At 43.5% G+C, this 13,513-nt stretch overlaps 1 protein-coding gene across 1 annotated transcript in view; it reads left to right on the top strand.

Moving 5' to 3' along the window:
• Positions 1–13,513, top strand: part of LYPD6 (LY6/PLAUR domain containing 6) — a 139,992-nt gene that overhangs the window by 90,912 nt on the left and 35,567 nt on the right. The window contains exon 2 of the mRNA XM_078681760.1: positions 5,377–5,566. Coding sequence (XP_078537886.1) covers positions 5,449–5,566 — 118 coding nt within the window. The 5' untranslated portion in view covers positions 5,377–5,448. The remainder of the gene's footprint in view (positions 1–5,376; positions 5,567–13,513) is intronic.

The raw sequence follows: 13,513 nt of genomic DNA, 5'->3' as shown, positions 1-13,513 counted from the left end.
TTTGAGCCTCTGAACAGTGTGGGGGAGGATCTAGGGGCTGATGAAGATATGGTATGGGACATCCTGCCCTTGTCAATAACAAGGGGCGTCAAGGGCACCGAGGCAGCACTTCACTGGCAGGGTTTATGTCTAGAGTGGGGGCTGCGTGCTGCTAATGGACGCACACCCTCCGACAAATCAGGCCAACCGACCTTTAACAATGGGGTCTGTAAGAGTCGTATTGACTATTTTCTTGTTAAACTTGAGCTCTGGTCCCAGGTTATTGATATGGAGGTTGTGGTACGCCCAGAGAGCGACCATAACCCCCTTTCGTTAATTCTCAAGCTTCCAGGCGCTGGAGATGGGCCTTCTTTTACCACCTGCTCAACGTCTGAGGTTATACTGTGTAATGACAGGAAAAGAGTAAAATGGTCTAGGGTAGTTGCAGACCCCTCCATAATAAAAGGTATAGAGGAAGAAGTGGCAAAGACACTGGCTGCTATGGAAGTTGCATCATCCTCTCAGGGGACTATTTTCCAGATTAGTGATCTTCATGACCAGTGTTTTACGGAATTAAAAACCCTGTTAACAACTCCATTAGTACCAAGGAAGGACAAAGTCCGGACTAAATGGTATAATAAAAGTTGTCGGGTAGCACACAGTGGTCTGATCTTAGCAATTAAATCTAGGGACATTGCAGTTATCAGAACGGCTCGGCTCAATTATAAAAAAACGCTATGGGCCGCAAAGAAGGAGTGGGAGGACCGTCATTGGTCAGAGCTCCTTTCGGCATGCCTAACATCCAACCAAATTAAGTTTTGGGAAATCGTTAGGTGGGGTGCAAACCAGGACTCCAAAACCCCCGTGAATCATGTCTCAGTGGAAGACTGGGTGGCTTTCTATTCATTGCAGTTCAGAGCTCCGGATGTGGAACAGGATTCTCATCAAGAGTTGGACATAGATTTGCCTTCTAACCTTGATTGTTTGCTTGTTTTTAATATCTCTGATACAAAGTATGCCTTGGGTACAGTCCACTCAGGTAGAGCGCCTAGGATGGACGCAACACCCTCTGATCTTTTTAAAATGAATTTTGACATTTGGGTTCCCTATATTACCATGCTTGTGAATGCAATCGCTGCAGGGGCAAGGATCCCGGATTCCTGGAAAGGAGCGGAGATCCTGCCAGTATTTAAAAAAGGAGACCGCTCAGTTCCGGGGAATTATCACCCCATAAGCCTGATAGACTCTATCCAAAAAATAGTTGCCAGGATGGTGCTTGTGAGAATCCAGGGGTGGATGGAGCAAGAAAATATTTTATCCCCTATGCAAGCTGGGTTTAGAGCATGCACCAGCACCCTTGATCAGGTCTTTAGACTAAACATGTTGTTTTGGAAGGTTGTCAAGCTGGGTGGTGGCGCCATCTATGCCGCATTTGTGGACCTTAAATCGGCTTTCGATTTAGTACCAAGAGAGAAAATGTGGAAATCCCTTAGACTCATGGGTCTGCCTCCTGAACTTCTTGATTTAGTGATTAGACTCCATGATGAAAATTTCGCCAAAGTGAGATGGGGTAAACAAGGTCAGGTGACTGATAGTTTCCCAGTTACACGCGGTGTGCGACAGGGATGCGTGTTGGCACCCACCCCATTTCTTTTGTTTATCAATCAGGTTGTAAAATTCTTTTCTGATACCCCGACCGATGCACCATCTTTGGGCGGGTTTAAATACCCGATGTTGATTTTTGCAGATGATACCCTGCTTCTCTCAAAAACTCGTAGGGGGTTGCAAATAGCCCTAAGCAGGCTTGCTGAGTTTTGCAGGGTTAATGATCTGCAGATCAACACTGACAAAACTAAATTCATGGTTTTCAGTAATAAAAGTCCCATCAAAACCTCTATTACTTTGAATGGTACCCTGATTGAACATGTGGATACAATGATGTATTTGGGTGTGACCCTGGACTACCGCTGTAGCTGGAAACCTCAGATTGAGGCTCTATATCTTAAGTTTGCCCGCCTTTCGGGCTGCTTATTACAGGAGCAAAAAAAGTCCCTGACCAAACGTATTGCCCCGGTGATAAAAATATATGAAGCGAAAATCAACACAGCCATATTACATGGCGCTGATGTGTGGGGGTATAAAGATCTGTCTCTCCTTGTTAAGGCACAAAACAAATTCTTGCGTAACTTGGTGGGTCTCCCACAATCTACTCCCACCAACCCACTGTTGCTGGATTTGGGATGGAAACCCCTCAATGACATGGCTCGTTTCCGTCTGGTGGCCCTATGGCGACGGCTCTGGACCACTCCAGAGCCTAGCCTATTTGCCAAGGAATTGGATGAAGTTAGGTCATTGTGGGGGGCTTCCCAAATCCCTTGGCTAAGGGAAGTAAAATCTGTGCTGGTTGAGATGGGTCTCAACCACCTCTGGTCCAACCCGGGGGATTCCCTTTTTCCCTCTAAACAGGACTTTAAGGATTTATACTGGGCCACAATAAAACATCTAGCAGTGGCCCAGTCGGACGCTTCTAATCTAACTGGGCATTTTCTGGTACATAAATTGACACCTTCTTTAGAATCTTACTCGGATGTGATCACTAAAACCCTCGACCGGAAATTATACCACCAGTTCCGTGTCGGATCACTCCCAGTCAATTCTTTTACTGGGAAATGGTCTGGGAATACAAATTATACCTGTCCTTGGTGTCCTAATCACCTGGAAAGCCTGGGTCACTTTTTTTTTGCATGCCCAGCCTACCACGTTCCGCGGCTGAAATGGCTTAAACCCATATGTAATAATCTTGAAATTAAAGGGGTTTTAGAAGCCATGAGGATATTTCGCTCTAATACATCAGAGATGGTGGTGGTCGGTGTGGCCAAGTATCTAGGATGGGCCTGGATTATTCGAACTAGAAACCCCAATGTCTCTTAATGTCTAGAAGTCTTTATTAAACTGTCTATTAAATTGTTTAATATCTTTTTAAAAATGAGGTAAATTTTTAGATGCTGATTACGAATATGGTTTTATAAAATATTGGTGTTTTATATGTACTGTCTTTTATGAATTGACATTCGAAATAAAGACTTTTGAACTGAACTGAAAAGATCTGCAATCAGATCTTTTAAACTTGGTCAGTTCAATGGACAGTAGATTTGCATGAGCCTAGTTCAGAAGTTTTGAAGGTAGGTCGAGCTGAGAGAGGCTAGTTAAATTTCTTGGGGCATGGCCGTGGCCAGACTTGTGGCCAGACTTGTGGACAAACATACAGTATTAAAGTGAGATCTCTCTCTTTAATTTGGAGCCACAAGAGCGATCTTTCACCAGAGATGATGTGGTACTTATGCCTTAGACCCCGCTATTTCAAGAAGCCTGATTTTGGACCATTTGCACCTTGTCCAGAGAGTCCTTAGAGACCCCAGGAGAATGCTGATACAATGGTTCAGGTGACATCACCACCATAAAAGTTATACTTTTTCAGGGAATAAGAGGAAGGGAGATGATCCAGTGAATTAAAAACAGATGCTAGGAGCTGCACTTGGTTACTGTGAAAGTGAGATTGTTGTCAGAAATAATACTCAGATTAAGATTCTGTAGAAATGGCATTGGAGGCAGTCCTATGTTGTCTGACCAATCTAATGGGAGAGTTGAGCGATCAACCAAGCCCAGAAGCACGATTTCTGACTGCTCAAATAAAGCAGTTATGAGGCATTAGGTGAACCCTTATCAGGTTCCTGTTCACTGCTCTCAAATGTACAGCTCCAAAATTGCTTTAATTGTTTAATTTTTTTTTCCTTACACATATTTATGGTAAAATATACTTATTTTAAGACTCCTTATTAAATTGAAACAATTGCAGTTCAGTATTCATGAAATGCTTAAAACCACAGATGTGCAGATCTAAAGGCTTATCCATACAGGATGCCATCTTATTACAGCACACTCTATAATTTGTTTAGTCTCTACACACTGATAACAGTTGTTACTTATGGACCTCAGAAGGCTTATAGGTACCAGCCTCAATTAAAACGTGTTACCTTTAGGTCACACTCGCATCTATACAAAGGATACCTTAGTCCACTGTGCTATCCTTACAGCTTATGTCAAATATTGTCACCAGGTTCTATGTAGTATCTATCACCATAATATGTGCAGGTGCAGGCAGAATCGCCCAGAAAGTAGCTTTATCTGGCTGCACATATGCCATCCCCAGCCTTGCTTTGACTGGGGATTTTGAAGTCAGAGACTGCATTGTAGTCTCAGGACTCCCGGTCTCCACTTGAAATGCACCCGTGAGGTTCACTCCCTAAGTCTATCCATGAAGAGCATGCATTGTTTACCATTCACACAGTGATCATAAACAAGTGAGTGCACAGAGTGGATCCTTCCGACTAAATATGTTTTTATAAGATCAAAGATCAAATGCACCAGAGAAATCGAAGAAATCCTCATGTGCACGGGGAAAACTATCATTCAAATTTGGAATCTCCATTAGAGCTTTCAGTAAAAGAGAAGGCGCAGGAAGCCCCTTTCTGTAATGCTAATGTGTTCAAGAGATTTCGACCCTGATTCCGAGTGAGGCAAAAATAAGGGTCTATTTACTGCAAAGACTAATTACCAATTGGCCAGGCTAAGGCATTTACAAGGTGTGGCAAATAACTCACATTTTGAATATGCCTGGAGAAAAGTAGGGACTACATCTACTTACACAAGAACCAGACTTTTCCACACTGTATCCCCTGATAAATGTCAGCAGGTTTGACTTGATGGAATTTATGAGGAGACAATTGCTGTCTAGCACATGACTCAGAATTCCCACCCCTGAGCAAATTCTTCTCAGGTATCAGTATAGGTCACATTGTTCAGTAATTTGGCCCTAGACTAAACTAGGCACAATTACATATTTGCACCAGGTTTTGGTCTCTACTTGGTACATAATCAGGATTACGTGACTTCAAGGAGTCGTCTCAGTGATGTTTACCACATTATCTTTGAAAGTGTGAAAGGTTGATCGGACCCTGGACAGTTGCTGTCAGATACACACTTGCATCTGTAAACCCCTTCCATGCTGATGACGGCCCCCGGCCGTCATGCATCACGGTGGGCGTGTGCTGATGACGGCTGGGGCCCGTCATGATCCCGCCCACTCTTAAAAACGGCCGCACAGGCGCAGAATCGCGGCCGCGGTTAAGGCGAGGGGTGTCAAACTGGAGTTATCTTACCTGAAATATTTAAAATGTGTTTTTTTTCAATTGTACCTGATTAACCTACACAGCTGATGGTTGTATAAATGCCCCTAACAGAACACGGTTATATTTACTGCTTATTTTCAGAAGTTTTCTGATCTGGATATTAGGAATGAGCTCATGTAATAATTTAATAATTCCTTTTGTCTTTTAGGTGCCTCTGCTCCTTTGTTTTTAGAAAGAGATTGCTCCGTGGTTGCCTGCATGAGCGAGGCTGCACTGTGCAATGGAAAAGTGGCCTGCACTGGCCTGGGTCCTTTTGCTGAGTCAAATTGCTGACTGGCTAAAACATGTCCAATCGAGGGATTTCACTGTGAAGGACATCATCTACCTCCATCCCTCAAGTAAGAATGAATTTCGGTGTTCTTGTTATTCGACTTGCCTTTGAACATGCATTCAAAAGTTTTATTTCCTATATCACAACACTTTGTAAGCACACTTACTAGTCCACTTTAATTTAAAAGCAACACATCATTTTGAAATGTAAAGTATAATTTATGCACTATGTAAAACAAACTAACCTTGGCCTGTGTGAATGCCACTGGGTCTGTTGACTAGGACCTCGTAGAATGTGGCCCAAGAAAACAATATGGACCATATTTTTCTAATAAGTGCAGGAGGAATGATGTAGGTGGGTGACCTCACACCGCACCAAATCACTGGGTCACCATTGGCGACGCTTCCATTTGCTCTGCCAACACTAACCCCTGGCCCATTGGTGCATCTGATAGGACTACTGGTTCTCATTGACATTCAAACTGAGGAGCGGGGTAAGCCACAGAGGGATAGAGGAGGACGGAGTCTAGAAAGGGTTATTTTGGAGCTTAAAGTAGTAGAATGAGGTTTGGAATGAGTCAGAGAGTGAAGGTAGAGGATATATTGAGACAGGTATAGGGTGAGACAGAGTAATACATTGGAGAGAGTCTGAAAGTTTTTTTTCTTCCTTTCTACAGTAGGAGTAAAGTAATAAGTATATAGATACATAACTACATAGAAAGAGTATAGGGAACATATTGTATAAAGATTTAAAATTGTATTGTATAAACTCAGACTTTCAAGTGTTGCTGTACTTGAAGCTAATTTATTTGTGTATTTTTATGACTAATTTTTTTATTATTATTTTTTATTTTAATTTGATTGTTTCCTCAATATTTCAATAGTGAAGCACTTGTAGACAAACTAGTTATGATATTTACAGAGTGTATGCCACCATTAAGGTGTATGAGATCAGGGGTTTTCAGTCTTGACTGGGGAGAAACGTTCAACAAAATACTTTGCTCTAATTAGACACAGTCATGCGTTGAATAATTGCCTCTGAATATTTAGGCCACATTGTAAAATAACACAAACATTTTTAAGTTCGAAAAAAAATCTGAAAAAACATATTATATAGATAACTCAGGTTCATGTGTGTCACGTGATGCATTACAGATGAATGAAAAGAGCAAGCCGTTTGTATTGAATTTCTTTATAAGGTAACAGCAGAAGGCGCCAGCCACATAACTGTTGCCTTTGTGTTTAAAAGCATTATTGCTCTTTGGTCTCAGGCCTTTTACCCCCAACACGCGCCATTTGGGACTTATTAACTTCTCTGATCAGAAGCCAAAGTGGCTTTACTAGCAGCTGTCTCGGCGACTGCTTGAAACATGACTTCATTAGAGAAATGCTTTGAAGTAACAGTGAAGAAAATTCCATATACCGTGCAGGAACCTAAACAATCTTACTTTTTTCCCCCTGCGTATCGGATGTGGTATCAGTTAACCATTTACAAGAGGAAGTAATCTAAGAGCTCGAGTCGGAGCCTAGTTCCCGAGGAGAGCTTCCTTTCATTCCCTTGACGCCATTTCCTCCCCTTGTCAATGGAACCGTTGACTTGTTATGACGTGAAGCATCATGGGATGCGGGCCAGTGGACAGAGGAGTGTTTGACTCGATTAAAGGACAGGCTATAGAACACTTTATTACATTACTGGGACAGCTTGTCAGCGTTTATTAAACTTATTTCGACATTTGTCAGTTTTAAAGAAAGAGATGGAATACATTGTGGAAGCTTTTGACACTTTGCATTTCCAAATATTGCTTTCAGTTTGTGGGTACAAGCTGTCAACTCTTTTTTAATTTGCTGGGCCAAATGTTATTTATTAAAATGACATAGGCAACAAGGAAGCACGCAAGTATGTGGTACAATATAGTGCTAATATCAGCCAATGCAAATTTTAACACCGACACACACACTCAGAAACCTTATGTGATCCAGTACCTTGACAATAAGTCGCCTTATTTTCAAATTTGGACACGTTTCCACTTATTCTTTGCCATAAATGTATACAGAGCGGAGCAAGTGCCTTATACTTCTTTGGTCAAGTTGTCTGACATGTTATTGTCCAGCGTGAAAAATGCAGAATCACTTGTTTTGCTGCTTTACAAAAGTGTTAGAAACTTGTGCTTTATCTACTTCAGAGCGGTAAGCCATCCTTTTCTTTCATACTCTTTGATGATATAAGGCCATATGTACATACACATTTTCCATAGGCACAGAATAGCTATATCTCTTTGAAACATCTGTCCCATATTGGTTTAGAGAGTAAGTGCTTTTTTGCAGGATTACTACTTGCTCATAAGTAATTATACGTAATAATTTTCAATATATCTAATAATATAATTAGCCATTCCTTGAATGTGGCTTATGGTTTCTAGAACCTCTTAAGAAAAATATCCGTCAGAGTTTTCTAGGCCCTCGGCAGCTGTATCTGTGCCACAGTTAATGTGATGTTCGCCTTACCCCTCCCATGGTATATGGATACATTTGAGGAGTAATAAATTTGGAAGCGCCTGGAACACACAGCAGTAACAGTGAGCTTTTTTCCAGCTATAATTCCTACCATAATATTTTAAGAGAAGAATATGACCAGCTTTATACATTGCTCAAAGCTTTCTGCAGTGTTCACAGCATGGAATTATGAACCAAAAACGGATTTGTCGAATGAGTTAGACTAGCTCCATGAGACACCAAGAGAGTTACAAGAGTGGTCAAGCCATATCCTCTTTAGGAAATGGCATTGTAGATGTATGCTCACTTTAAATTATCACTACAAAAATAAGTGAAATGAGCCCAGTTTAGCTGATACCACCCTGCTCCTGCAACAGTGTCATTGAGAGCAGCATGGCTTTCCACGGTGGGGATTTCAAGGAGTCACTACACATTTCTGCCCATGCTTATTGTTAGCATGCGAGTGACAAGTCAGTGGCTCCAAATCAGCAATTCAGTCCAGCATTGATCGTGTGGTGCTAGTATTTGTGTCCTTCTTCTAGCTCTTGTGTCTTCAGTTGAGGTATTGAGCTATCTTTTCTTTTTCCCTCACTTTGTTTCTTGCTCTCTCTGTCATCCTTCCTTTGCCTCTTTTATTCATGCCGTCTTCCTTTCTTCTCCTCCTTTCTTTTTATTGGTCTCTCCCTCACGTTTTCAGGTCCCATATCTCTTAAATTCTTGCTCTCTTGCCTGTTATTATTAGGTCTCACCTACCAGATAGCGCAAGCTTTCTTGTTATGGAAGGACTTTTGTGGGCTAACCAAAAACCTATGATGGGCTTATCGTCTGGTCATTGCTTGCCATTGCTTGCGGTTATTGTTAATCTTCCACTACTACTCAATTGTAGGGAATCACTTTTTTATTTTTGGGTAAGCACTTCATGTGAGTGCATGTGCTTTTCATCTCTCCCCCCTGTGTGCTTCTCCCCTGCCAAATACCTGACCACCACTCCCCTTTTTTCTCTCTCCTGCATGTGTTATCCACTCTGTCTCTTGTGGTCTTCACACCCTGCCCTTGTGCTCCGTCTTGTTATCTCCCTCATGTTCTTCTCCCTCACGATCCATATTGCTATCTCCCTTGTGTGCTGCTTAACCTCTTTCTCATCGACTTCTCCCACTGCCAAACACCTCCACCCTCACTATGTTCTTTCCATTATGAATTTCTCTCCTGCCTCCTCATTGCTCTCTCCCTCGTGTGCTGCTTTCCCTCCACTCACACCTCCACCCTGCCCTTCATTTCACCTCCACATGTGGTCCTTTTTTCATCCTTTTAAAGCAAAGCAAATGGTGCCAGCAGTATTCCAGTAGACCGTGCATGCCTGGTGATGCATACGTATACATGGATCTTCAAGCATGCTTGCACCTGAGGAATGATACTAGTTACAAAGAGATCTTGGCGCAGGCATCCCAGGCACTTTGTGAATACGTATGTTCGGCGTCAAAATGCAAGTTCAAGTTAGAAGACGAAATACATTTACCAAAATTTGGGAGCAGTATTTGGAATTGTTTAAATTTGTGGTCTGCAATTTCATCTGGTCCCTAAAGGTTATCTGACTTTGAGGATTAGGAGTACGAGGGTAAGTGAAATGCAAACGGGATTACTCTTGTGTTTGAGCAGTTCCCAGCCCACAGTTATGTCCGATAGGGTGGGGCCATCCAGGAAATGTGCTCTAATGCGCAACGTTTTTCCGCAGTGTGGGTGTTTGCAGTGGTTCCTTGCCCATGGTTTTGCTCATAACTATGGATCCTACTGAGGTGGGACTTTGTCACCCAGTGTCACAGCACTCAGGAGGCGGTGGGGCCATCTAGAAAATGCATGGGTGTTTGCAGCGGTTCTCTGCCCGCAGTTTTGCCCGACACTACGGACTCTGCCTGGGTGGGACTTTGTTCCCCAGCTTCAACATGCCCAGGAGGGGGCAGGCCATCTAAGAAATGCACTGTAAAGCATGACTTGCTTCCCACTGCGCAGGACACGCCCAGGCAAAGACTGGGCCAAGAGGGGCCCGTCTGCTCCTGTCCGCGCCCGTACAAGGCTGAGCCTACCATCTAACATTGTGCTTCTGGGGTGAGTGACATTTCTCACTGGCTTACAAGAGTATCCCTAAGAGAACTCCCTGTCTTCCTAATCCCGTTGTTGTAGTAGTCGTTTATTAGTGGTATTTTCTGTGCTATCAGGAATTGAAGAGGGCTGATCACATTATCCCTATGCGCCCTCGAGCCACAGAGTTGTTTGATTGGTCACCTGCCTTTCCATTGTCTTCGTCTAGTCCTCAAGATATCCGTTTTTCTAACTTTAGTTCCTTGGAGCTATACCGCACGCACGATGGGCAAAAGGAATACACCGCAGGCCTGTTATATCATCCTCTCCCCCTCAAACAACCACCATTAACAAGATGCTGCAGAGGGCAATGGGGTCATCTCCAACGAAATTGCATTGACCCAGAGGAGACTGTTTTTGGGAGCAGAAATTTTACCAACATCTGTTGTCAGCCCAGTCTCCTATTGTAGTCCTCCTAGTGTTGATACAACAGTTGTCTCACACGACTGGCATGGGGTCAATCCCAATTACTGTGCTCATCGTCTGCTTTTCATCCCTCTGGGTCACACCCTAAGGCATACTCCTCGACTTCTAGGGTCGCTAAGTGGCCCAGGTGGCCAACTTTGACTTTGAATAAATCCACATCAACACATGCTTCAGCCAGGCCTCATTATAGCATCCTCTATTTCGGAACATTCCAGTCCCAGTATCTGCACAGAGAGGCCTGCGCCCAAAAAATCATGGTCTGTGGAACTAAGGGAGGATTCAATTGCCAAAATTAGAGACATAGAGCAGGTAGAACTCTCCCCAATTCTTGCATGCATGGCAGCCATTGAACATTGGCTTTAGAATATTAAGCAAACACAATTCATCAAGACCCCAGTTCAGCCCCGAAGGACGGACATGGCAGTGCACGGAATCAGCCCGTCATATTGGCACCTTCGGGAGCCATTGTTTCTCACAGCGCAACATTGAACAGTCATCACACAGGTTCTACTATCGCTCATGTCAAGCAGCCAAGAGCTACTCACTCACCAAGCCCCAACACTAGCCTACAGGGGGCCCAAAATAGCCACATGGGCGGTGTGGCTGGGAAGCTCTCGTCCTTGTCTTGTCAAATGAAAAATAACTCTATCAGAGGCATCCTGTGATTGATCTTCCACCTACTTCATGTCCCTATGTGACAACTCTCTCATGGTTGGGGTTAGGGCAGGTGGATCGCCCAGGGGACTGTGTTGTTATCGATTTTAGGTCACCGCAGGTGGTGCGGAGCCTGCTCTTCGGTTATTCAAGCAAACACGGAGGTGAGCCTAGCATTGGCCTGTTGGTGCTTGAGCATTTTTATATTCCATGTTATTTCCCAGGGCCCGATTACAATTACAGAAGTTTCGTCCACAGCCAGTATCTGTAATGCCTTTTGCCTTTAATGTACTACCAAGTGGATTCGGCGAATTTAGAGTCCCTGCTTCGAATTGCTTTGACGTCCTGGTGGGGGTAGATTGACTAGCATAAAATATGGGCTTTCCCACACTTGATCAATTTGCAACAGTACGACAGGGGAGCGTGGGCGACCAACTAGGCAGTTGAGCACTGTTGGCTTTGTAAGGCACGGCGAGAAAGCTGTAAAAAAAACGATATAATCCCAGGGTGTAACAACTAGGGAGTACTTACAGCCGGTATCATGCCATATTATGGGTCAATGGCAACAGAGACATGGAGCAAAGAGAGACCCCAGGAACTTTAAGTTATCGGAGACAATAGGGCCTGATCCCCCATTAGACCTTAGAGAGCAGAGTCATCTTAATTGCTGACCACACCTGACACCAGCTCAGACGTGACCTGAACGAGTCTGTAGAGTAATGGACACCCACATTTGGGAAAACACCATAACTTTTGCACAAAACAATCCACTTGATGACCAGGATGAGCTATCTAGGTCTGAAAATGTAATTGAGCCTGTAATCAGCCGTCTGTCCCCTGGTCAAACTTCTGTCTCGGAACGTAGCTGGACTATCTTCCAAACTTGAGTGTCCAGTTTCACTTTTTTTCCTCATTACACTTGGTCTACCAAGCTGGTGCACCCAACGACTAGGGCTAAAGGCATACCCTCAGGGGGATTAACAACTTGGGTCATTACAGTGCTAACCTGTAAGTTAACGGAAATAATGATATCTTCCCCAGATATTTTGTGTCTCTCTTTGATATTCCCACATCTAAAAGCTAACATTTATAATGTGTATCTAAGGCAGGAGGGAAAAAACATTGATTCTTCAATTAGAGAGTTATTGAATTTACTCATGGCGACAGCTGTGGTGGAAGTAATAACATTTCTGGGTGGTGGCTTCAATTACCAATTCAAATCCCTGGATGAAAATGCAGAAGCACTCACCCAGGATGAAGATAGTCCTTGGAAATCCCTCCAATTAATAAATGTTCCCCCCTGGCACTCCAGATAAATGCTTTAACACTGAATCAGGGCTTGGAAGCTGGGAATGGCAGAACAGTCTCCGACAGAGAAGGGAAACACACGTTTAATCGCATCTCATGTACAAGCCTTATTGATTATATACTGGTAAATGTAAGAGCCTGGCCGCATTTAATTGATATGGTTGCACTAACCAGGTATGAGAGAGACCACAATGCCCTTGTTCTTGTCTTTGACCTCCTCCTGCTCCAAGCAAATTAGCGCTGCTGAACCCTTCGACCGAAGAATGCAAGTAACCAGTAACAGGCATAGAGTAAAGTGGTCCACCATGGCTCACTCCAAGGAGTTGGTCAGGGCAGTATACAATGTAGTAACAGAAAGCATTGAGGGACTCCTACTACTGGATTGGGCCCCAGGCCAGGGGGAAGAATTGGAAAAGATAAGTAACATTAACAATAACTTGTATAAGGGACTGAAAAAGCATTTCTATGTGGAAACTAAAAGGGTCCTCGGGAGGAGAAGCCCCCAGACGTAGTACAATCAAGCCTGCAAGAAAGCAAGGTCAACCCTTATGTCCACCATCAAACAGGAAGAAAGGAATGCGATAAAAGTATGGAGGGAAGCTTATAAAAAGGCTTCTAAAGACGCTAAAGGGGATTGGGAACATGAAAAGTGGAAAGGACTGTTGGATGTGGTTATGAAAGGTGATCACTGTTTCTTTTGGAACCTAGTGTCTACATGGTGCCCAGAGGGATACTGCCCCATTGAGACTAATATCTCAGCTGCGGATCGGGTTGCCCATTTCTCCAGTCTCTATTCTGTGAAGAGAGCAGATAGTGTCACCCTGCCGACCTCTCAGGTTAACAAATTAGTTGACGGGCAGACAGGAAGCACCAGCAATGGATTTCCACCCATTACGACACAAAAAGTAAGATCTGAAATTAATAAGATAGTCCAAAACAAAGCCACAGGGCTGGACAAGATCCCAGGAGCTCTGCATATAAGTGAGATTGATGTTTGG

Source organism: Lissotriton helveticus, chromosome 3_1 (genome assembly GCF_964261635.1).
Source record: "Lissotriton helveticus chromosome 3_1, aLisHel1.1, whole genome shotgun sequence".
Lineage (NCBI taxonomy): Eukaryota > Metazoa > Chordata > Amphibia > Caudata > Salamandridae > Lissotriton > Lissotriton helveticus.
The sequence above is the reverse complement of the archived record's forward strand: the minus strand, read 5'-3'. Positions and strand labels throughout refer to the sequence as shown.